Below are 26,716 nucleotides of genomic sequence, written 5' to 3'. Positions count from 1 at the left end.
ATGTCTCGTTTGAACATGCCATCGCCGTAAGAATAACTTTTTAAGTGAGGCATTTCTTTTGGGTACGAAGATTAAGAATAATGTGTTAAGTGGATGGTGAATAAAGTAAGAGAGATGGAGAGATAATAAAGTAAGAGCGAGTGTTACTCGTTGCTAATAATATAAATGACTCAATTATCTTGGAATTTCCTACAATAGAAAAACGACTCAATCAATAAGGAACGGATGGAGTAAATTTAAGTGGTTTGTAATTTTATTTTTGGAGTTTCTAATGGACTTTTATTAATGAAATGTTTTGATATTAACTGTATATTTAAATTAAAGAAATGAAATAGTGAAACTCATGAATAATTAATAGATGAATGGTTGCAGGGGTTGTCACTTAGTTAAAAAATAAACTAAAACAATGGTTAAAAGTGGTTTGAAACCCATAAATAATTAAGAAATGAGATGAATAACGATTGACAATACTCTTAGGGGTGCTCGGTTTGCAAGATTGTATCCGGGATTAAATTTGCAGTGTGTTTGGTTCATGAGATTCAATCCCACAATTCAATCCTAGATGGATAATCATGGGATAATTAATCATAGCTAACCCCCTATGACTAAAATAATCTCACAACTCAATCCTAGATTGTATCGTGATATTATTTTATCTTTGAAACCGAACACCACCTTAGGAGCTACTTGGTATGGTGGAATTGAATGGGGTAATGGAATGACATTCCTACCTCCATTCCATTCCATTGCTTGAGATTTTTTTTCCTTGGTAATCACCATTCCAATCCACGTGAGAATAGTCATTCCTTCCATTTAGCCAAGGAATGACCATTCCATTCCATTTCATTTTCCTTTCTTCTAATTTTAAATTTTAACAAAATTATATAACATATTATCTTATATTATATTTTAATTTAATATCATCTTAATTTTATAATAAAATTAAAATTTTAGAATTTTTAATAACTGAACACACGCGCGTGCACACAAGTACGCCCAACACCATACATACACACACCGTCACACGTACACACACAGCGCCACCACATACAAACACACCACCAGACACACACCATACATACACACGCAACGCCACACGTACACACACAACACCACATACACACACACACAAGAAAAATATTTGGCAAAAATATTTTTGAATAAAATATATTTTTTAATCAACATATTAATTATTCATATTTCATTTCATTACATTCCTATATTATTTGTAGTTACCAAACATGGGAATAGAATCAATCAATGAATAACAATTTCATTCCATTTGAATTCCTTGTGCTTACCAAGCATAAGAATGAAATAAAATTGTCATTTCATTCCCACCTTTGTTCCATTCTCATCTTCGTTCCATTCCATCATACCAAGAAACTCTTTTAGTTAATGTGCACGTTAACACTGAGAACAACTAATTTTTTAAAATTTAAGTTATTTTCCAAACATGCTAATAGAACCAACTTTCTAAAAGCACATACTATACCACAACCCGCATGTATCCTTGCAAATTCCGATTCCTTTTTTCAATTTTATTGCCTTTTAGATATGCCTACAGACAGACTAAAAGAGTGCATCGGTTGAAAATTGACAGTATCCTAACGTGGCTAAAAAGTTTCTTGGATGCGGGATTAGGTGGGAATTTTTTGGAATAGAATAATACAGTATTAAGAGAAATGATGTACTTATTAATATATACTCCCTCAATCCCACAATAATTTAAGAGAAATGATGTACTTATTAATATATACTCCCTCAATCCCACAATAATTGTCACTCTTATTGTGGACACGGATTTTAATGTAAAGAAAGTTGGTTGAAAAAGTTAGTGGAATGTGAGACACAATTTTTTATACTGGTTTCGTAATAAAATGTGAGTGAAGTGAGTTAGTGGAAAATGAGATCTACTTACCATTTATGGTAAAAATAAAATATGACAATTATTGTGGGACGGATTGAAATGGAAAAGAATGACAATTATTGTGGAACGGAGGGAGTATAATGCAATACACTATTAAAAATTTTAAATCATAGTAGCAAAAACTAGGGAGACGCAGTTTTTTTTTAATCTTTATGCAAGCACTCTACATAAGTTACATGCAAATCACTGTATTTTCGACGTTGGCTACGGACATAAAAATTCAAAAGCAGAAGCTATTTGATCATATAATGTATATTTGCCAAAATATTACTCCCTCCGTCCCACAATAGGAGTCATATTTCGTCATTTCGGTCCGTCTCACAATAAGAGTCATATTTCACTTTTATCATAAATGGTAAGTAGACTCTATATTCCACCAACTTATTCCACTCACATTTTACTATAAAATATACTCCCTCCGTTCCACAATAATATGTACTTTCTAATTTTGGTAACTCTTTTACTCTTATGAGGTGAGACCCAAAGTGCATATTTTTTGGAGACTGTGGGAGTATATAATAATATAAGAGAGATTTATTGTCGGCTAACTTATTCAACTCATTTTTTTTTACATTTTTTAAAACTCACGTCATTAGGACTCCTAGCACTCCTAAAGACAGAGGGTGATTTATATACAAAATCATGTTTTAGTTTTACAATCTTACTAATACAACAAATTTCTAGTCACAATTAGAATGGGAAGTCCAACTGAGAAAAGAAAAAAAAAAGAACAATAAAAAAGGAGAAAAAATGGCCAAGTCAGAACTCTCCTTGAATCATGAAAAAAAATTATTAACAAAAAGGAAAAAACTGGTCTTAATTGATGGGCAACAAAAAGAATTAGGAATTGGCATCCTTTATAAAGTTTCAAGGCCATTTTGCTCTACAGATAAATTCAAATCCCAATTGAAAGCATTCAAAACTAGTGATGAATTTGAATTGGATGATTCCAGAATAAACATCTGAGAGTTAGATACCTCCGTCTTTTCTGATTTCGGATCTATCCACGTAACCGCAGATGATTTTTCCATTTTCTTGCGATTATTGCTTGGGTTTTCTTCCTCCGAAATCTCACCCCATTTTCCCCTTTTCTGGAGATGAGTCATCCAGTAGTTTTTGATATCGTTGTCTGTTCTTCCCGGCAGTTTCGCTGCAATCCCAGACCACCTATTCAAACAATTTTAATTGGTTAAAAAAAATAGTAATTGTGATCAATAAAATAATTAATTAATCATCATACTTGTTTCCGAGTTCATAATGAAGTTTGGCGATGAGATCTCTTTCTTCTTGATTGAATTCCCCTCTTTTCACATCGGGTTTCAGGTAATTCATCCATCGCAATCTGCAGCTCTTCCCACATCTTTGCAACCCTGGAATTAATATACATATAAATCCAACTACTATAATTAATCCCAAATCAAGATGACTATATATGATTGATTGAATAAAAATAGATAAGTATACCGGCAAATTTGGGGAGCAATCGCCAGTTCCAATGGCCGTATTTGAGAATATAAGATCTCAACTTAGTGTCTTCATCTTCGCTCCAAGCGCCTTTCTTCAACCCATCTTTATCGACATAAGCGGCTTTCACCATTTTTGTCCAATTTCCAAACCTTTCAAACAACCCCCCTCTTGTCTAATTATTGCCCAAAGTAGGGGAAAACTAATTATTGCTTTAGTAAGTAGTAGTATTTGATTTGACTTTGCTATTTCTTAATTTTGATTTAATATTAGTCTTGGGGTAGGCGACCGCCTAGTTTAATGAGCACGTGATCTCATTTGCCAAGAGAGATGCGACACTAGGAAATCGACATTATGTAGAAATTGTTTCTATTCTATTAATTTATAACCAAATGCATTCATATGTGTGTGGGCCCGTGGGGTGGTTGGCCTAACTATATTTCTCACTTTCACTATACTTTTGTCAACCCTCGGCTCCTTATATTCTTAATAAAGTTATTGGACTAAAAAATAATCATAGTTCGAGTTTTGGATTTTCTTTTACTTTCCAAAATTCCATTTTAAGCAACGTCGTGAAGCTACATTTGCATAATTATTTTAATGAATATACATAGCCAGATTAATGGACAAATAATAGATTTTGTTTAATTTATGGTTTTCATAATTTTAATAATTAATAATAAAAGTTAAGTATTTGTTTATTTTTCTCAATTTTCTCACAAATCTAATTTGTGTGAGAAAGTATTTGATTGTGCATTCGAATAAAATTTTGTGAATGAGACCGCAATCGAATTTTTACCATAATTTTTTTTCAATACACTTAACACATACATCAGTTACCTTATCAATTTTAAAAACACGTCTGTCATATTAATAATAATAATAATAATAATAATAAGTTAATGATTTTTAAAAATCATTAACTTATTTTGATTAATGAATTTTACATGAGTTCTTTTTCAATTATAAAGACCATAACCCTATTATTAACAACATCATGTGAGCTTTTTCAGCTAGCTGTTTTGGGCCATTTTTTTCCCAAGGCCCGATTAGCCCGAAAGGCCTATTAGGCGGACTTTATAGATCCAATTTTTATTGGAGTATTTATTTTGGATGTCCAAGTTCGATCAACATTCCACCTATTCATTCTCCTATGCGGAGCACATAATGAGGAACAAATGAAAGAACTAATAAGAATATAGTAGTAGTACGTAATTTTATGATATTTTCCACTGATATTTAGGTGTGAATTATAATTTTTGTTTCCTAAAGCTATAATTTCAATAATGTTTTAAAATTTCAAACACCAATAATTGCATTTTAATTTTTTTTGCCTTTATTTAACAAATTTATTTAGTCAACTGTCACCGGAAGGATGTAATTAATTCGTAGCAACTTGAAAGTAGAGTTTAAAGCAAAAAATATAGACCATTTAGTGGGCAAATTAACTTGGCTTAACTTATTTGATGCGGAAAAGCACAGTTCGTTTTAGACTTAACACAAACAAATTAAGTTAAATTAGATATAATAGTAGGGAAGATTTATCTAAATAGTAGGAGTATGATTTAAGATTTATGTATTTTATAATATAAACCTTAGTTAATATCCCCTCCGTCCCATTCTAAATGGAGCATTGACATGAGATTTTATGTGGTGTTGTTTTGTGAGTAAAGCGGAGAGAATAATGTAAGAGATGGAAAAAGTAGAGAGAGTGATGCTTCTATATTTAGAAATATACTACTCCCCCGTCCTAAGGAAGATGACCCCGTGAGGTGACAATCAGCCCAGAATACACAAGTAATACAAGTGTACACAAGATCTAACTACTTCTACTTCAAGATCCTTCTGATCAAGAAGCTGCGAACCTGAAACACTTAACAAACATGTCAAATTCGTTCTCCTTAACAATATGTGAAAAGGACTAAAACAGAACACAAAGAAATAACCAAAAGATAATAGATAATTCATAGGCTCAAGTTGCACCAGGTACAACTGCACAGGCCTATAATATTCGACCCTCAATTCCTTGTTCACCGATTGATTTGCCCCTTAATGGAGAAAACCTAGCAGATAACAGATCTACTCCACCGTATCCACAGAGACCCTAGATCCAGCAACCACCTAGTTGCAGAGACAATCCAAGATCAAAGCCACGGCCAAACACTAGTCACCTAATCCTCTAAAACCACAGGAAACCTCTTCACACGGTCAAGTGCATCTGACCAGAAACCAGAGGTTTCTCCAACACTCCACTCACTCACTCATCAAGTGTATACACACGCAGAAGAGAGAGAGGAGAGATCAAGCTCTCAAGCTGATAGCACAGAGAGTACACCGGAGAAGAAGGTAGCAAACCCTAGTTTTCAACACTCACAACCGAGAGAGAAAAGAGAAAGAGGCAGAGTCAAAAGTGAGGAGAAAGAGAGACGGTTCTAGAATATAAAAGACACAGCTCCAACACACCACCACAAGCTGCCACGTGTAAGGCTACACTGGAGTTTGGGCTCAAGTCCAATGAAACATGGGCTGGTTACTGGTGGAGTAGATTGGGCCACAAATAAGGGCCATACTATTATATTTCTCCACCTTGGACCTTATCAAACCAGTGAGGAATTCGGCCTGTGCCTTTCATCATTGCCTATTGATGCCTGCCAAGTCAAGGGACATCATTCCCACAGTACATCTATCATAGTTATACAAGTATAGCAAGTTAGATAATACACAAGGGAGTAAACCTAACCACTTTACCTATCCAGAATCAATGTGAAGTTTTTTGATGCAGTAGAGCATCTTCTCCATAGAGGGGCACTTAGTCCCCATGTCAGTTGGATTGTGATCAGTATGGATCTTCTCTAGCAGGACCTCACCTTTTTTTTATCACATCCCTGATAAAATGAAATCTGACATCAATGTGCTTTGTCCTATCATGAAAAACAGGATTTTTGCATACTTGTATGGCTGATTGGCTGTCAGAATAAATGACTATGGGTTGTTTGTGGAACTTAAGTTCACTTATCACCCCTTTCAACCAAAGTGCTTCCTTCATTGCCTCTCTCTAATAGCAATGTACTCAGATTCAGTAGTGGATAGGGCTACAATATGTTGTAATTGTGATTTCCAGCTTATACAAGATCCACCAAGTGTAAAAACATAAGAGGTAGTGGACTTCCTCTTATCCCTGTCATTTGCATAGTTTGAATCTACAAAACCACAAAGGTTAGTATCATCTGTACACTTAGAAAAATTCAAACCATAATGAACAGTATGCTTAACGTATCTCAATAACCACTTAAGAGCTTTCCAGTGAGGCTGTCCAGGATTAGACATATATCTTGATAGGCATGACACAGAGTAGGCAATGTCAGGCCTTGTGCTCACCATCAAATACATAACAGACCTAATAGCATTAGATTAGGGAATACTCTTCATCTTTTGGATCTCACTCTCATTCTTAGGACACTAATCCTTGCTAAGGATGAAGTGGGTAGCCAAGGGGACCGTGGATGGCTTAGCATCCATCATATAAAACTTACTGAGGATCTTTTTCACATAAGAGCTTTGGTGAAGAGTCAGCTCCTTCTTCTTCTTGTTTCTGACAATATCAATGCCCAGAATATTCTAAGAATCTCTTAAATCCTTCATGTCAAAGTTAGTACTCAACATATCTTGAACACTTTTGACAGCAACAGAACTAGGACTCATAATAAGCTTGTCATCAACATATAGAAGAAGAAAAGTAGGCACAGACTAGAGATTTTTGAAATAAAGGCAATGATCAAAAGCACTTCTAGTAAAACCTATAGATTGCATACATTGATCAAATTTAATATTTCATCTCCTAGGTGACTGCTTCAACCCATACAAAGCCTTTTTCAAGAGACACACATGATCAGGGTACTTAGGGTCAACAAACCCCTCAGGTTGGCTCATATAAATAGGCTTGTCAAGATCACCATATAAAAAAGCAGTTTTAACATCCATTTGTTTCAGATCCCAGTAAAAATAAGCACATCCAGTTGTAAATTTTACCACAGGAGCAAAGATTTCTATGTAATCTACCCTCTCTTGTTGAGTGAAGCCTTTAGCAACTAGCCTGGCTTTGTATCTCAAGCCATTGAGCTCCTGCTTTAGCTTTAACAGCCACCTGCACTCAACAATAGTACAATCTTTAGGTCTAGGAACTAAGATCCAAGTTTTATTCAAAATTAAAGACTTCATTTCATCTTCCATGGCCACCAGCCACTTAAAATAAAATATGGACTTAAGAGGCTGCTTATATGACTGGGGCTCATCTCCATCTGATTCATGAACATTGAAAGCCAAGGCTATCAGATTCAGTTCATCACTGAATCTCTTAGGTGGCTTCACATTTGTTCTCCTAGTCCTATCCCTGGCCAAAACATAGTTAGGAGGACCAATAACAGATTTAAATGGGTTAGTATCAATAGAATTTTGAGTCTCAGTTGGATCAGTTTGGGGAACCTCAGGTACATTTTCTGAGTTATCCTGCACAAGATTGACAGTTTGCACAAACTCAGAAGGCTCAGTACCCTCCACCCCATTTGAGGTAATTCCACCTCATTGGAGGCAGACTCCACCTCACTTGAAGTATCCTTAGGCTTGGGAGTAACAGGATCAGCCAAGCAGGGGAATTCAGACTCATTGAAGATCGCATCTCTGCTAATTGTGACTATGAATCCAGTCTCATCCCTAAGCCACACTCTGTAGCCTTTGACACCATCTGGATAGCCCAAGAATATGCACTTCCTGGACATTGGTTCAAGCTTGTCAGTCTTTGAATGTATGAAAGCACTGTATCAAAAAACTCTCAGATGTGAAATATTAACAGGTTTTCCCCAAAAAACAAACTCGGGGCATTCTACCTTAAGAGGGACAGAGGGAGACCTATTAACCAAATAAGCAGCAGTGTTGATAGCTTCACCCCAAAACTTTTTTGACAAACCACTTAAGGAAAGAAGACATCTGACTATTTCTAACAAAGTCATGTTCATTCTTCCAGCAACACTATTCTGTTGAGGAGTATAGGGTTTGGTGCCATTTGCACAGCGGAAGTCATGCATTCACAAATAAATCATACATATGGATCTATTTGACAGATTATGGGATCAATTTCTCACATGTTAAAATAATCAATTGCAAGCTAGAATGCACATAAATTCATGCTTAAGGAAATTAAACCCTAACTCATGAATTCCTACAGTTTAGAATTACTGCTCTGATTCTCCAAAGAATCGTTGATTGCTTGCTCCTTCTCTACGTGATGTTCTTCGTACTCAACCACGAATCTTCTAATCTGTATCCCGAACTCAGAATCTAACCTTTGGGTGGGCAAAGCTTGTTAGAATCGAAAAGGGATTAATTAGAAAGAAGACAAAATTTCAGATCTGGAGAGAACTGAAAAAATCGGTCATTCTGGAGAGAGAGAAACGAAATTTTTGAATAAAATTAATTAATTTGTCTTCTCCCTAATCTCCTTTATATATAGAGTTACGATGGGCCAGATTATGGATCAATGGAGGTCGGACCTGGGTAAAACCTGTTTGACTTTTACTAATTAAATTAAGCCCCAATTTAATACAAGTCCAACAGAATATTATTATCAGCCACTACAGTAAAATAATAGTGACTACCCGTCTAATCCCAAATTACGAGTAATCCGGGCTTTACCTCTTTAATTTATTATTTTCCGTGTTTAAGATATAAATATCCATTAATTAATTTAAGTCTGCTATTTGACTTTAATTAATTAATATCTTTTTCCGAGAGTTGTCTAGTTCAAAATCTTTATTTATTATTCTGGAATAAATTCCAACCGGTCGGGTTTCTGAATAATAAAACCTTTTTCGAACACCTCTTGAGGATATTATCAAACTGGACTCACCCAACACATGATTCATTGCAATAACAATACTAGCACCTCTAGACATTGATCACCACTACCCAAGATATCAGGATTCTTGGATTGCAAAAAATCCACACCATTTGATATATCAAAGTAGTGCATAATCAATATAGTATGCTCAATGTTATATCAACAATGATTAAGAAATAACAATCACCGAGACCTCGTATTTCAGTAAATAGCAAGAAAAACTTATCTCAACTGTTGGATCCTTCAGTGCTATACCACACTAGTTTCGTTTATTTCCTAAGGTAAGGAAACATGCGGACTGATGATAAACTCATATTTTAACTATTATATTGGGCGTTAAGCGTGATGATAATTGGTGTTTAAATGCATATTACTTGAGTTTACGTCCATATTTCACTATAAAGGTGCTTTGATGAGTTTATCCAGTGTTTGAAGTTAAAATAGGTAAAAAAAGGGTCAAAATGAGCCAAGTCGTGACTGGGGTCTGCTTCAAACGTTAATCTACCTATCAATATGGGGTCCAAATCCTATTTTGAGAGTATCAGTGTCTTCATCATCGAAAGAGCTTCGCGTGGGTACCTCACACGCCCCAATCGGAGTTCGGATGAGAGAGATATGGCCGATCTACGAAAGCCGCGCGGACTGCCAGGAGCTACCCGGCCGGGTGAATTTTATGTGCAATAATTCCACCCGGCCGGGTGGCCAATTTTGTTCATAAAGAGTCCAGAGACTTCTGCCCGACCGGGTGGATTTTATGTGCAATAATTCCACCTGACGATTTTTAGCCCAGACGTGATTTTTCTGAAGGGAAATAAAAAGAGAAAAGTTAGGGCAACGAGAGGGTATTCTTCCCCAGCCGCGAAAATACACTTTCTCTCTCTCTCTGAAGAACTCTTGGAAGAAGATTGAAGATTCAAGCTTCGATTCCTCCGACAATTGTAATTCGTATCATGGTTTTTCTTGTTTTTCTTAGTTTTTGTCTGATTTCCGCCATGAATATGAGTAACTAAACTCTTTATGTGGAATTCTTGGTGAAGATGCATTGATTCATAGTTTTAATCCAATTGATTTCGTTTTTGTCTTGCTCTTGTAATTGTTTGAATTATTCTTGTGCTTTTTCCTATCAATTGCTTGATCACCAATTGGGAGTGTTAGGATTTCTTAGAGTAATCGGGAGATGAAATATTTAATCTTGAAAGAAGCATAATTCACACCTTAATTCAATAAAACTCGGGAGAGTTGAAATTATGAGTGGGATCTTTAATCTAATCAAACATTTGGGAGTTAGGTCTAAGATTTAGAAGGGACTTCACCTATTACCCCTAATCTACAGATTTCTCACCTCGGGAGGGGGTTTAATCTACAATTGTGATTGATTCAACAATTCTGGAGACTTTAAATGGTAAATCGGTTTCAATTGGGTTAGGCTATGAGTTGTGCATCGGATCCTTGAATTCTGCATATTTCTCCATCATCTACACAACTTGCTTTATCGCTCTCTTGTTTATTTATTCTAATTTAATCTCTGCATTTACATGTTTTCAGTAGTTGTTAGTTTCAAAACCAAAATTCCTGATTGTCTGGATAGTAGTTGAAGTTTGTTCGTGGTACTTAGGTTTACACTTAATTGTCTCTGTGGGATACGATATACTCTTGCTTGCTATTTGCTACGATAACCCCGTACACTTGCGGGTATTATTTATTAGCACTAAAAATACCTGCAAGCATACATGGTAGATCTAGTATAGCTAAAGGTCAGTACCAGATATCGAACACAAGGAATAAGATTGCAACTGACTACCATATACTAAGCGTCATATACTATCTAGAGACACGTGATTTTTGGGTTGATTAATTAAACTAGACTGAAAGAAATAAACAAAAAAATGGAAAACATAAAAAAAATAATACAAAGCAGGCTTAAGAATGTAGAATTTTAGGATCCAAAAACACAATCGACTTCCTTGAATTACGGTCTCCAGAGCTATTAAGTCGATCACAATTATAGATTAAACCCCCTCCCGAGGTGAGAAACCTGTAGATTAGGTGATAGGATTGAAGTCCCCTTCTAACCCTTAAACCCCTAACTCCTAAAAGCATATAAGATCAAAGACCTCACTCAAAACCTCAACTCTCCCGAGTTCTATTGAATTAAGGTGTGAATTATCCCTTTTTTCCAAGTCAATTATTTCATCTCCCGAGTACTCTAATCAACTCTAACATGTATTCAAGAGGTAGCTATTCAATTGAACATAGAAAGCACCATATAAATCAAATAACTGCAAGAGCTAACAAGGAAAATCAATCGAATATATATACCAAAAATTCTACAAAAGATGTTCTACTCATAGACAAGTAAAAACTACAATTAAAGTACGAGACATGAAAGAAATTGATATAACCCAAGGTTGAATCTTCAATCTTCAATCTTCAATCTTCTCTTGCCTGGATCTGCAGAGCTCCGCTCCAATGGAAGATGGATGAATTATGTGTGTATTATGGAATGGAAAGAGGTGTAGAGATGGAGAATGATTGGAGGCTCTGAGATAAAGATTATGAATTAGGTTCAGAGGTATTTATAGGCTGGAAAAAGGTTTATTTTTGATAAATTTCGTGCCCTACAAGAAATAGGAGAGATTTGGCTTCACAATATAATAATTTCTTTTCTTCCGTGAATTTCCGCCAGATTTTGACTGCATTGCGCGATGTTTGTAAAATGGCCATAACTTTCTCCACAGAACTCCGATTTAGATGTTTAAGGTATCCACGCGAAGGTCTTTCGAAGACGAAGAGACTGGTATCTAGTAGGCACTGATAGGACTTCAAAATCGCTTCCAGAATGGGCTCGAACAGAGGCTGCTGCACTTTGGCCTTTTTTCACCTTTTTCTATCTTTTTCTATCATATATCAACAAACACGTCAAAAATAGCAAATGAATAACATATGCAATTTAAGAACATAATTTGCATGATTGATATTTAAAACAAGTCAAATCTAGTCCTTAAAAACATGCAAAATCTGTGTTTGTCAACTGGCACTGCAACCTTTCACGACAAGTAGGCAAAGCTTATCTAGGTTGTGAACTTCTATTTCTCTTCTACAAAGAACCGATTGCGTCACCTTCTGTGAACATCGTTCACGACCAGTCTACTATGTAGAAGAATTAGACTTATTTGCTTCTTATACATTTAAATGTTTGAGAAACATCTTATAAATGCACAAGCAAACATCAATGCGATAAAATTACTTCTTTTCGCTTTGGGTTAAAAGTGGATTGTAGAGTTTATTGTATACAAGCAATTCTATTCGTGCAACAGGATCGAAACATGATTTTCAGTATACCAATCCTAACAATCTCCCATTTATACTCAAAATCATGCTTTCGAGTATACCCACTGTCAAAACTCTCCCACTTGTACTCTAAGTAGGTCTCGGATCATGATACATCGAACTACCATATTTTCACATAATGTGTAAAACATGTTGCCATATAGGAATTTTGTGAAAAATTTTGCCAAGTTGTTCTCTGGTGATATTTTGGTAACCATAATGTCTCGCTGCGCACTTTTTCCTTGATTAATTTCACACTTCATCTTTATGTGATTGCTTAGCTTCATCAGCTCGTGCTTCCCTTGAGTTAGACATATGACTAGAGTAATCATAGCAAAATATAATACTCATACATACTCGGAATCACAGTCAAAGCTATTAAGAAATTACTGAGATGAACAACTACCTTAGTAGTTTCCAATGAAACTACACTTGTAATTTTCATGATAGAGTCTATGATTTGATCACACTCCTTCATGTGTCAGTATTCAACTCCTAAAGTGAACACATAGTCAGAGGATGACTTGATCACCGATCACTTTAGTCGGCGTAAACTAAAAGACATTACATGGATATCTGGTAAACTTGAACATACCGTTCAGTCTTCTTCAATTACTATAGTATATTCTTTACCCAATCCAATGTCCTTGGCCATGGTTAAAATGATATAAAGCTTCTATGCCAATGGTAATGCTAATATCTAACTTAATACACATCATAGCATACATGAGACTTTCAATTATGGAACTTGTCTCATTCTTCTTGATCTCATTCACTGTCAAAAAAACACTTGACTAGAGACAAGATAATTCCATCCAGAAAAGTAAAACTTTTTCTTAGAATTTTCAATGCTAAAGTGTCTAAGTATTGTGTAGATGTAGGATTATTTAAGAAAACATAACATTCTTTTTCTAGCAATCTAATAACTTAGATGCTAAGAATGTAACTAGTTTATCTTAACTCCATCATCCTTAAACTGGGTAGACGGCCAGCTTCCTATTCTAGATAACACTCTTTGTTGTTTATCAACTTTTATAGATGTCATCATTGTAGAGTACCAAGAATACCTTATATAATGCATTTTCAACTTTCTTGTACATGTAGCTCTGTTAAGGGCACTAATCAAATTTAAAAGATTTGACAACATGGATGAAACACATATTCTATGACTTAGATGCTTGCCTGAGACCATTATGGTCTATATAAGTTTCCAAATGACGTGTTTCTTGCCATGCATTACATAACTATTAAGATGTTCCATGCAGATGATCTCCTCAAGACTTCTACTAAAGAGAACTGTCTTGACAATCATAATACATACATCCTAATTTATGTAGGCTACAATCGACAATATGATATTTGATCGACTTAGGCAGAATGGCAGGCGAGAATGTGATTCTCTCTGGGTAAAATCCATTACCATTATTCTAGCCTTTTAAGATTCATGTTTACACTTGCAGATTCATTAGCTTCCACCGACTGAAATAGTCTATGGGTAGTATCGCAAGTCTTGCAAACATTCTTGTCTATCTTAGATTATTATTCAGAATCTATCATCTTTTCAAAAATGATTATCTGATTGAGCCAATGCGTCCTTGTAGTTACAGGGATTAGGTTCAAGTCGATCTAAGACTTGAGTCTAAAGACTCTCTTAGACCCATGAACCTCTTATGTTCACAAAGAACGCTCCCACTACAACATGGCCTCAAAATCTTAGGTACATGAGTTGATTTTCTTAGTGCATATGAAAATTTTTGCAGGTTTCTGGACTCTCGCCACCGACCGCTGCAGTGTCTGCAACGGCTTGCTGGCCACCTTCTGGAAAGGATCTGACTCGTCGCAACGACCGCTGGTGGACACCCAGCGACCATTGCCCAAATGCAGTTTCCAGCATGATTTTTTGAATTTTTTGAATTTTCGCCCCGTCCAGCCACTACACGAAAATTTTCAAGGTACGTTTTCTTTTTACTAGTTTACTCACGTCCCTACCGACTCTACAAACTTATTTTACACTTTGTTATAAATAAGTTTGGGGGGATGAAGTGATGGATTGTGAGTTTAGGTTTTTGTCTTAGGTTTTTATTTTAAGTTTTTGTTTTAAAAACCCGAAGTTGAATCCATGTCATGAACTTAACATGAAGAACTTAGAAACACGCAAGCTTAGGGACACATTAGACCGAGTTGCCAATGATAGGAAGTTCTTTTCATCTTTGATTAAGTATGGCTTGACGTTTGATATGATGATTTGGTGAAAAGGTGCATAATTAGTGAATTGCTTGTTCGCCTTTGAATCATGCTTATACCTTGTGAGATTTGAGCTTAATTTCTTTCTTGTGTGATTAATCTGCATTCATGTATATGTTTCTAGAACTTGTTCCTAGTCTGCCTATGTTTACATAATGTTTAAGTTGATTTAGGAGGATGTTAGGCCATCTTTGCATGATGCATGATTTGAGTGCTATATACTTGACCTTTATACACTTTGAGAATGGAGAAAGAATCACTTCCCATCTTTGGAAGTTTGCCACATGTGAGTGCATGAATTCGAGGTGTTCCATGAGTTAATAATGAAAGTGCACTAATAAGCCTTGCTTGATTTGATTGCGTTAATACATGCTTGATCTATCTATTCCATAATTAGAGGCAATTATGACGTCTAGTCCTTATGCATTCCATGCGTCTATTTTGTGTCTGTATTGTTTTGTTCGAGGACGAACAAAAATGTAAGTTTGGGGAAGTTGATACGCTAGGATTTTGCACTGTTTTAAGGCCTTTATTTGGTCTGTATTTAATGTCAAAATCACAATTCATGTCCATATTTTGCATATTTTCTCTATTTTGATATTTTGACGTGTTTTGTGAGATTTATGCATATTTGAGCCTAAAAGACAGCAAAAAGTCGAAGTTGGATATCTGGAGTTTTCGAGACGCCCAGCGGTCCGCTGCAACATGCACAGCAACCGCTGAGTCAGTAGCGGTCCGCTCCGGAAAAAGTTGTGCTGAAACGAAGAACACACCCAGCGACCGCTGGGGAGTGCGCAACGATCGCTCGAAGAGTTTCGGAAGCTACGGGATTATTCACAGCGACCGCTGCAACATAGTGTAGCGACCGCTATCCAAGAGGCAGAAGCTACGGATCAACATGCAGCGACCGCTGGCCAAGGCGCAGCGGCCCGCTGGGAAAACGCGGCGCACGAATTTGACCTACTTTTCCCCAAGATTTACCAAACTTAGCCATCTTTTTCCTTATTTGCCGTTGCTCAAAATTTCCTCTATAAATATCCCCTAAAACCTCTTTATTATCATCTTCCTTTTGCCTTATAATTCTATAGCATAAAATTGAGAGAGTTTTTCATTGTGCAAAACGTTGAAGAATGAATCAAGAGAAGATCAAGGCTATAAGGATTCAACCTTTTGGTTTTATTGCTTTAGTTCTTAAGTTCTTTTTGTTTTCCCTTCATTCTATGTTTTTAGATTATTCAATTATGTGTAACTAAATTCATAGGATCCTAGAGATGTGTTAGTAACGACTTTAGTTATACAATTCCGTTTTCTATTTAATATCCATTTTATTTTTACTTCGTTTCTTCCCTAAGTTGTTCTATAATACTTTACATTTGAGTGACACATTCGGTGATGATTTAATATAACTTGCTACATAATCGTGAGAGGAGGTTGGTGAGTTAGATCCACTTAGTAGACACTACAATTAACTTCCCTTAAAACGACATTGTTTATTGAGAGTGAGGACTTTTCAAGGTTCTTAGGAGCTTTTAGGAGTTACGAATCTAGGATTGACAACCCTAGTGTTAGTAATCCACGCTTGTGCCGCATGGACAAAACTTATGTCAACCTTAACTGTGAACGCACATCCCTGGAATTCTCTTATCTCTCATATTTTACCTCTTTAATTATTTGCAATTAGTTGTTTTATTGCTTTCAAATTGTTTTTAGTTTTCAAAATTCTCAAAACTTTCAGTTTTCCAAATAGTGAATGAAGCTTAGTAGAAGGTAGACAGTCTGTGATTGTTTTCCCCGTGATCGATATCCGGTACTAACCTTTAGCGATACTATTCCTGCTCTGTATACTTGCAGGTATTTATAGTGCTAATAAAAAGTGCATCAGTTCTCAATCAAGCACAACCAATTTTTTAATTTTTCAAAGACACCAGACTTGTTTTTTAACAAGAACACCCAAATTTTCCTTGAAAAATCATCAACAATACACATGAAATAAGAGCACCCCCCATGAGAAGTAACAGAAGCATGCCCCCAAACATTAGCATGCAAGTAATCAAGAACATTATTGTTGGAACAGGTAGGCACAAAAGAAGGAAATGCAACCCTATGTTGCTTTCCCTTCACACAAGTATCACAGAAAGGTAAAGGCATGCTCACATCATTATCAGACAGAACACCATTTTTGGACAGGACATGCATGCCTTTTTCACTCATATGTCCTAATCTAGTATGCCAAAGCACAGTAGAATTTATCTTAACAACATTGACAACAGGTAAATCGCATAAGGGCATGGTTGAGCACACATAGAGATTATTTTTCTTAACAGCTTTAAATATGCACAAAGAGCCCTTAAGGATTTTCATAACCCCATTCCCTCATCTGCCCTCTAACACTTCTGACTCTAGGGCTGAGCAAGATAGGAGGTTGTAGTAGAGGCTAGGAACATATTTCACACTCTTCAAGGTATGTATAGATCCAGAATCAAACTTCATGCAGCCTTGACCAATGCCTTCAATCTTGCACTGCTTATTGTTTGCCATAGACACAAAACCATTAGTGACAGGAGTTAATTCAGAAAATAATTCTTTAAAGGGTGAAATATGAAAGGTACACCCAGAATCAACAAGCCATTCAGACTTGTTGAATTCAGAGTTCAAGGAAACATTTACTGAGGTAACATCACAGTACATAAAATAAGTGCCACTATCATCATTAGTTTTGATAAGGCTAGCAACCATGTCAGAATCAACATTTTTGTTCTTTTTCAATGGACACTCCTTACTAAAGTGTCCAAGTTCATGGCATTTGAAACACCTCTTAGACTTTTTATAGTCTTGGGATGAAGATCTTGATTTACTCGTGTGATTCTTCCTGTTCCCCTTGTCAGAGTTCTTATCATCGGATTGTTTATCCTTTGACTTGGTGTTGGATCTCCCCCTGACCTGCAAAGCCTTATCAAGAGTAGCTTTAGTATCAAACTTCTCTTTCAATGCCAGTTCCTTTGATTTAAGGCACTAACAATCATGTACATGGTAGCATTATCTCTACCGTACTTGATTGCAGCCTTAACATCATTATAGGAGTATGGAATAGTATTCATAAGAGAAATAGTTGTATAATCATCAATATTCTTGTCCCCAGATCTCTTAATATCTAACACAAGTTTTGAAAAACAGCTAAAGTTTTCATCTATGTCCTTGGACCTGAAACACTTAACAAACATGTCAAATTCGTTCTCCTTAATAATATGTGAAAAGGGCTAAAACAAAACACAAAGAAATAACCAAAAGATCACAGATAATTCATAGGCTCAAGTTGCACCACGTACAACTGCACATGCCTATAATATCCGACCCTCAATTCGTTGTTCACCGATTGATTTTCCCCATAATTGAGAAACCCTAGTAGATAACAGATCTACTCCACCGTATCCACAGAGAACCTAGATCCAGCAACCACCTCGTTGCAGAGACAATCCAAGATCAAAGCCACGGCCAAACACCAGTCACCTAATTCTCCTGAACCACAAGAAACCTCTTCACACGGTCAAGTGCATCTGACCAGAAACCAGAGGTTTCTCCAACACTCCACTCACTCACTCACCAAGTGTATACACATGCAGAAGAGAGAGAATAGAGATCAAGCTCTCAAGCTGATAGCACAGAGAGTACACCGGAGAAGAAGGTAGCAAACCCTAGTTTTCAACACTCACAACCGAGAGAGAAAAAAGAAAGAGGCAGAGTCAAAAGTGAGGAAGAAGAGAGGCGGTTCTAGAATATAAAAGACACAGCCCCAACACACCACCACAAGCTGCTACATGTAGGGCTACACTGGAGTTTGGGCTCAAGCCCAATGAAGCATGGGCTGGTTACTGGTGGAGTAGATTAGGCCACAAATAAGGGCCATACTATTACAGGCGTCTTCCTTGTGCGGCACAGAGTTTTATGTAATTTTATTTTGTGTGTTAAGTGGAGAGAGCAAGGTACGAGAGAGAGAGAATAAAGTAGAGATAAAAGTGTTGCCATTTGTAGAAATGGGTCATCTAGGATGTGACTTACCAAAAAGGAAAGTGAGTCATATTTAATGGGACGGAGGGAGTATATCATTTAGAGCGGGACATTTCAAAAGAAAAATATATCAATTAGAGTATGACGAAGGGAGTAATTATTAATTAATACCCTATTTTCTTTTATTTAATGCAAGAAAGAAGAGACTAATTAATTAAGCTCTCCTAAATGACAGACGTAACCAGATAACGTCAATTATATTATTATTTGTCGATTGCATTATTCACTTACTTTGATAATTATATACTCCCTATGTCTTTAAACAACTATGAATATTTGGTTTGGCATGAATTTTAAAGCATAATTGGAAAGGTAAGAGAGAGACAAAAAGAAAAATTTTTAAGGTATTGTTAGAAAAGAATGAGTCTCACTTCAATAGAGAGAAATGAGTTTTCAAAATTAGAAAGTTCATACTTTTCAGGGACGGACTAAAAAGAAAATAGTTCATACTTTTCAGAGACAGAGGGAGCTGGAGTATATTTATTTCTTAACTAATTGTAGTATTTTAGTACTATATTCTAGTCGTCCAAGAAATATAGTCATACTTTCGATCTTGGTAAATCTACCAAAATTAATTTGAGTTTCTCTATCTAAGAACACTAGCAATAAGGCCTTAAATCCAGAGCTCATCTCAGAGCCTATCTCCGTGCGCAATGGGAGCCCATCCCACAGCCTATCTCATTTCCACATCATTGTTAGTGTGAAATAAAATGATACTCCCTCCGTCCCACTAAAGATGACTCACTTTCATTTTTAGTTTGTCTGAATCAAGATGACTCATTACTAAAAATCAAAACACGTTTATCTCTACTTTATTCTTTCTCTATTACTTTACTCTCTCCACTTCACACATAAAATAAAGTTGCATAAATTCATGTGACGCTAATGAAGAGGCTATCTTCCTTGGGACGGAGGGAGTATAAAATAACAAGAAAAATATATTAAAGACAATTCAATAAAAAAAACAAATCTCATTAAAAAGAAAACATCCTACATTTTAAAAAAATACATTAAAAAACAAACTAAAAAAACCATTGAAAACATTATGACTAGAAAGAAGTAAAATGTAGATTGAGATAAAATGAAGTGGTATGAATATGAATAATTGGTGGAGAATGGTATATATGGGAATAAATAATAAATAAAATAAAATAAAAAAAGAAAATCGCCGGGGCCGCTGGATCGGCTTCGGAGTGGAGGCGGTTAAGAATGGTGATCGGCCCCCTCACCACAATGGGGGCCCATGATGGCCGATGGGTGGCCGATTGCTCGGTGGTCGTGATCGGCCACCATAGTAAATGCTATAACGTGTATCTCATTTTATATTAATACTCCGTAATATTTAACCATTGTTTCTATTTTTCTTTTTTTTTTACTCTGAACAAAAGAAATATTGTAATATAACACTAATACTACCTAGCTGTTTCCTAGAAAAACACAATTATTCTCTGGTCATATTTAGTGTATGATATAATTATCGATAAATAAGATATATTCATCAGTACCTGAGTTTAGTATTTGAATTATGCGGCATAAGACATGCACAATTCAATGTATGCGCCTGTGCGGCATATAATGAAAGACATAGTTAATTCAAATTTCCAAATAGTTGTGTGGAATAATTAAATTGAGCCACGGCCAAATAGTTTTGTATAGTTTCCTTCAACATCCAGCATAGTAAAGCAAACACCTTTATTCTTGTTTGAACTATGTATTGCAGCATGCCATGTGTAGGCAACTGACGAAGGTGAAGGAAAATCGAAATTTCAAAGAATAATTTTGATGCAATATCTCAAAACATAATTAAATATTAAAGAGAGCAATTTTGTCTTCACTCTTCAGTCTTCACAGTCGCATTAATTTACTCTTAGTCAAATAAAGGTACTTATAAAGTCAAAAAAAGTCTAATCCACTTAAACTAAGTGATGTAAGCTAACCATATTGGTTTAACATAAACATCTTTTAGATCGCTACCCATAAAAATGTTTTTTAGAATTTAGATCGCATAATTAGAGTATATATTACTAAAAGGTTAACTACAGAGAATTTTGTATTAACTTATAATTACGGATTAGCAATAATTAATTCGTTGAAGATTATGGGAAGGGGGAGTATATTCCATTTAATTGAGAATATATTAGTTGAATGTTTGGATCATCATGTTTCATTTCTATAGTAGAGGAGTTGTTAATTTGATCGCCATTTTAAAATCGGATGTGATTTTAGGAATATCAACAATAAAAAAAAAACATTTCAAATACTAACTATGTTAATGAAGGTTCAGAGGATGACAAAAATGAATAAAAATTGCAACTTTGAAAATTCATGGCGCAAGGTGGCTGTTCAGCGGTGGCGGCAGACCGCAGGTGGTGATTTTAATTGGCTGCGGCAACATCTGTTGCTTAGGCAAAAAAGTAGCTACAACTAAAATAGCTAATGCTGTAACTATTTGAGAGAGAAACACTAAAAAGAGCAGGGAAAAAGAAAATAGTAAGTACTACTAGTAGTACTTAATAAAATTCTAAAATTCAAAGTTGGTTGGCATGCACAATTGAATTGAAAAGTCAAGCTAATTTCCACTATAAATAGAGTTGTATTTGTCACTACACTCACTCATCATCTTCTGCTTAATTTAAGGTGTTTGCAATACAAAATCCATAAAATGGCTGCACCACAAGCTGAAATTCAGCGGCCCGTCGCCAATTTCTCACCAAGTTTATGGGGCGATCAGTTCATCACCAATGATTCTGGTGCTAAGTGTTACAGACGTCCTCCGTAACGAGGCCGGATGGCTAACTTCTCGGAGAGATAAGGTGATCGAACCTTCGACGTGCTCGAAGGAAAGGCCACGATTTGCGGTTCCACGGACGTTCTCCGTTGGGCAGCAAATATGGAACGATAATATTCTTGTTGCTCAAGACAAGTTTAGGGAAAATATGTAATTCATTGATTGATTGAATGATAACAAGCTCTGCTATTTATAATACTATAATACTACTACCTAACTTATTGAACAAGAAAACAAAGATATGGAAAAGATATGGTGAAATAAAAGATAACTAAATAGAATAATATCTTAAGGATATTCCCTAATAATATGTAGAGGATGATCGTATCAACTCCCCCACGGTTGAAATCCACCTTGTCCTCAAGGTGGGAACCACGAACCATTGACGAGAGTTGAAAGCAAAAGCTTTAGCTAGGCGTCTCCTCCCGGATCAAACACATATCGAACAGCTGACTGTCTCCCTTTTTCACCCTTGTCAAAAATCAACAAAGGAGACCCGATTTTTTTGGAAAAATTCCTTGCCAAATCGAAAAGCTTGTTCACGCCTCCAAGAATGTTCGGATCCAACATGTCACTGCGCGGAGGGATCAACCTTGCATCGGTATCGGGCGATGTTGATCGATGATTCATACTTGTAACATCACTAATACTCAAATCCACATAGACACCAACAATTATGCACAAACCGGCGTAAGCATTATCTCCTTTCTTGCCCCAACAATTCTCAACAATAGATTTGGATTGCACTTGAACAACAGGGAATGAGGAGATGACCTTCAGCACTTCCTCTATGGAATCGTCCTCCTCTACATATGCCTCTTCCTCATTCTTTTTACTTGAATCATGAAGACCATCATCGTCATCAATTTTATCCACCTCTATAGCTCGTACTTCATCATCTACTAATTTCTTTTCATTGAGCCGCAAGTCAACTTGATTCAACACTTTTGCATCACTCTCCAAGTATTTCTCTTCACAAGAAACAAGCTTCGTAGCGGAGTGGAGGCTCGGGGAACGCAGGCAGGAGGGCGGGCGTTGGAGGAGGGGCTGCTTCACAGTAGTGGGCAATTCGAGGTAGGCCGCAGCTTGACGGAGGTGAGTCGTAGGATGGCCGCAGGATGACGATCGTTGCTGATCCATGTGCAGCGGCGGGGGCGGTGCAGCGCGGTGGCGACTTGGCCGTGGTTGTTGGTCGAGCACGTGCTGCAGCGGTGGCTTCTGGTCGAGAACGAGCTGTGGATGTGCGGGGGTACGAGGGCTTGGGAATGTGGGGTGCAGGTGCCGGTTCCAGGTTTGGGGCTGCTCTCGCTGCTGTCCAGTATACGAGCTAGGTGGGAATCGCGACGGCACGTCTGAATCAGCGTGAAGAAAGCCCCGGGGGCCGAAAGAGGGGCGCGTCGTGTATTTTGACGCGGGAGTGTCAGATGCTCCACGATGCGTCGGGCCATAGAACAGTTCTGGTTCTGGTACAGGCTGTGGCGGTGGTTCTGACAGCGGAGGAGCGCGAATCTCTTCCACACGTCCACCGGATGTGCGGGAGGGCGGATCCCAGCAAGTCCGGCGACGCCTCGATCCGGAATAGAAGTCCACATAGTGTTGTTGTTCGGACTCGTCCATCCCCAGGTACCGGTCCTGCGGCCTGTCCCAGCACGTGCGGTGCCGAGGCTCGGGGCGATCGCGGTACGACGCCCGATGAACGTTCTGCTGCGGAAAACGGCCGTCGCGCCAATGTAATGCGCGGGCAGCGCCTCGTCGACGATGGATATCCCCACCACGGTCTCGTTGTCCGTGGATGAAAGGCCGGTGGACATCGTCTTCTGCCGCCCAAGCGTCGCGCGGGGAGTGATACCCTTCGTCATCAAGTTCGTCCGAGAAATAGGGGGGATCAGGTTCGGGCGCTTCCAACTTCTCCAGCCTGAGTTCCATTCTGTCAAATCGCGCCAAGATCTTCTCCAACCCGGTGGAGAAAATCGCGGTTGTTCCTGCCACATCGTGCGGCGCCTCGGAGGCCGCCTGGAAATCGCGCCGCGGATATCGCGACTGATCGTCGCCGCGTGAAGCGCTTGTGGTCGCGCGGCGCGAAGAGTCTCTGATTGTGACTTGCGCATTGCCTCCGGTGGGGAACCCCGTCGGCGGTATACGTTCATCCGATCCAGCGCTGGACGTCCTCATGTTAGGAGGCCCTCGAGGAGCTTGCCATTGAGCTACTTCTATTAAGGATATTGGTGGTGAATAGGTTATTGACGAAGAAGGTGGAGGATTAGGCGTGGCTGTGATGGTGGTGCTGCGACTTTTTTTTTTTTTTTTTTTTTTTGGGAAATATAGATGAACGAAGATGAAGGATGAGTACGGGATGAAAGCACCAGTTGTTACAGACGTCCTCCGTAACGAGGCCGGATGGCTAACTTCTCGGAGAGATAAGGTGATCGAACCTTCGACGTGCTCGAAGGAAAGGCCACGATTTGCGGTTCCACGGACGTTCTCCGTTGGGCAGCAAATATGGAACGATAATATTCTTGTTGCTCAAGACAAGTTTAGGGAAAATATGTAATTCATTGATTGATTGAATGATAACAAGCTCTGCTATTTATAATACTATAATACTACTACCTAACTTATTGAACAAGAAAACAAAGATATGGAAAAGATATGGTGAAATAAAAGATAACTAAATAGAATAATATCTTAAGGATATTCTCTAATAATATGTAGAGGATGATCGTATCACTAAGGTACATAATAATTCATCATTAATCCACAATTTTCACTATCTACTTCTAACTTTATCTATATATTAGGCTGCTGAGCAACATTCAAAGGCAGTTCAAGTGCTGAAGAATCAAGTGTTGGATATGATCTCAGCTGCTGCAAACAATCTGGTTGAAGCAATGAACCTTATTGACACGCTCGAACGTCTTGGCATTTCTTATCACTTTGAAAGGGAGATTGAAGAAACACTGCAGCATTTCTTCAATCTAAATACAGATTATAGCGATGATGAATCCTATGATTTGTACACTGTTGCACTTCATTTCCGATTATTCAGGCAACATGGCCACCGTTTATCTTCTCGTACGTATCTTTTTTACTCTCCTGAAAACTAAATTTAATCCAAGTACTAACATACTATTGGTGAAGCAGACATTTTTGCAAGATGGGTCGATGTGAATGGCAAATTCCATGAAGGCCTTAAGAATGACGGCAAGGGCTTGCTAAGTCTCTATGAAGCTTCGTACCTGAGAACACGTGGAGAAACTATACTCGACGATGCTCTTGAATTTGCCACTGCCACTCTCAAGTCCATAGCGCCACACCTCGATTCTCCTCTTACCAAACAAGTTGTGCATGCTCTAATTCAACCTCTGCACTATGGAAATCCAAGAATCGAAGCCCGTAACTTTATCTCCATCTATGAACAATATCAACACAAGAATGAATCTCTCTTGAGGTTTGCTAAATTGGACTACAATCTATTGCAAATGCTACACAAGGAGGAGCTCCACGAAGTCTCAAGGTAATATATATGAGTGACGCCTTGATTATCTATATATAAATACTTAATACTGATTGTACATATATATACATGTATATATGTGTAGGTGGTGGAAAGAATTGGACCTTGTCTCCAAACTACCATATGCAAGAGATAGAGTGGTGGAGTGCTTCTTTTGGGCTATGGGAGTATACCATGAGCCACAGTTCTCTCGTGCTCGTGTCATGCTCACTAAAACCATCGCCATGACCTCAATCATAGATGACACCTATGATGCTTACGGCGTCATTGAAGAACTCGACGTTTTTACCGAGGCAATAGAGAGGTAAATTAACTTAGACCTACACTTTGTGTTTCAGCTCTTCTTGACTTGGATGGTGCACAACTTGATCAATTGCTCTATTATTAAGGTGGAATATTGAAGAGATGGATAAACTACCTGAGTATGTGAAGCCATTCTACAAAGCTCTTCTGGAACTGTATGAGCAATTTGAAGAAGAATTGGGTAAAGAAGGAAGATCCTACGCGGCACACTATGCCATAGAATCTGTATGAGTTCAGACATTAATTAATTCTTTATGCGCTTATAAAATATCATATGGATTTATGTAAACTCATAATATTATTTACATTTCTAAAATAGCTCAAGGAATTGGTGCGAAGCTACCATGTTGAGGCCAAGTGGTTCATTCAAGGATATTTACCACCTTTTGAGGAGTATTTGAAGAATGCCCTCATCACCTGCACTTACTGTTACCACACAACAACAGCGTTGCTGGGGGATAAATCTGCCACCAAGGAAGACTTTGAATGGCTAAGCGAGAAGCCTAAAATGCTTGTTGCGGGGCTCCTCATATGTCGAGTCATTGACGACATAGCTACTTATGAGGTGGAAAAGGAAAGAGGTCAAAGTGCTACAGGCATAGAATCGTATATAGAGACAATGGCGCCACAATAGAAGAAGCGGTCGCTAAATTCTTCGAAATAGCAACAGACGCATGGAAGGATATAAATGAGGAGTGTATGAGGCCATCTCCATATTCGAGAGATGTTTTGATGCGGATTCTAAATCTTGAACGCATAATTGATGTTACTTACAAAGGCAACGAAGATGGATACACTCAACCTGAGAAGGTTCTCAAGCCTCACATCGTTGCTTTGTTTGTCGACCCTATTGAGATGTAGACCACACCTTATTCATCTGTCTTTGTGTAATGTTGTCTTGAGAATTTTAATAATAATAACAATAATAATTGATTCCTATAAAATTTTTAATCGTGAATTTTTTTGGCATCGTTGATTCTTTCATTTCGGTTATACAACATTTATAAGTTTCGGCACTTTAAACGGGCTTTTTGATTGGTAGGTAATGCATAAAAAAAGACTTTTCTTGGGGGTTTCATGTTTGATGCATCACATTTACTGAATTGAGGCCCATTAATATTTTTTCAGCTGTTTGTAACCACGTAAGCTTTCTAAGCTCGTGCATATTCTTTAAATATCTTCCAT

At 37.4% G+C, this 26,716-nt stretch overlaps 1 protein-coding gene and 1 pseudogene across 1 annotated transcript; one reads left to right on the top strand and one right to left on the bottom strand.

Moving 5' to 3' along the window:
• Positions 1 to 2,719: 2,719 nt before the first annotated feature.
• LOC121793921 (transcription factor MYB114-like) lies at positions 2,720 to 3,627 on the bottom strand. The gene is made up of 3 exons (XM_042191945.1): positions 3,395 to 3,627; positions 3,171 to 3,300; positions 2,720 to 3,097 (listed from the first exon to the last, which is right to left on the bottom strand). The coding sequence occupies exons 1-3, from the start codon at positions 3,525 to 3,527 to the stop codon at positions 2,788 to 2,790; spliced, it is 573 nt and encodes a 190-aa protein (XP_042047879.1). The 5' UTR covers positions 3,528 to 3,627; the 3' UTR covers positions 2,720 to 2,787.
• Positions 3,628 to 24,049: 20,422 nt separating this feature from the next.
• Positions 24,050 to 26,392, top strand: LOC121797007 (annotated as a pseudogene).
• The last annotated feature ends 324 nt before the right edge of the window (positions 26,393 to 26,716 follow it).

Source organism: Salvia splendens, chromosome 3 (genome assembly GCF_004379255.2).
Source record: "Salvia splendens isolate huo1 chromosome 3, SspV2, whole genome shotgun sequence".
Taxonomy (NCBI): Eukaryota; Viridiplantae; Streptophyta; class Magnoliopsida; order Lamiales; family Lamiaceae; genus Salvia; species Salvia splendens.
Note: the sequence above shows the minus strand (reverse complement) of the source record. Positions and strands in the feature narration are given on the sequence as shown.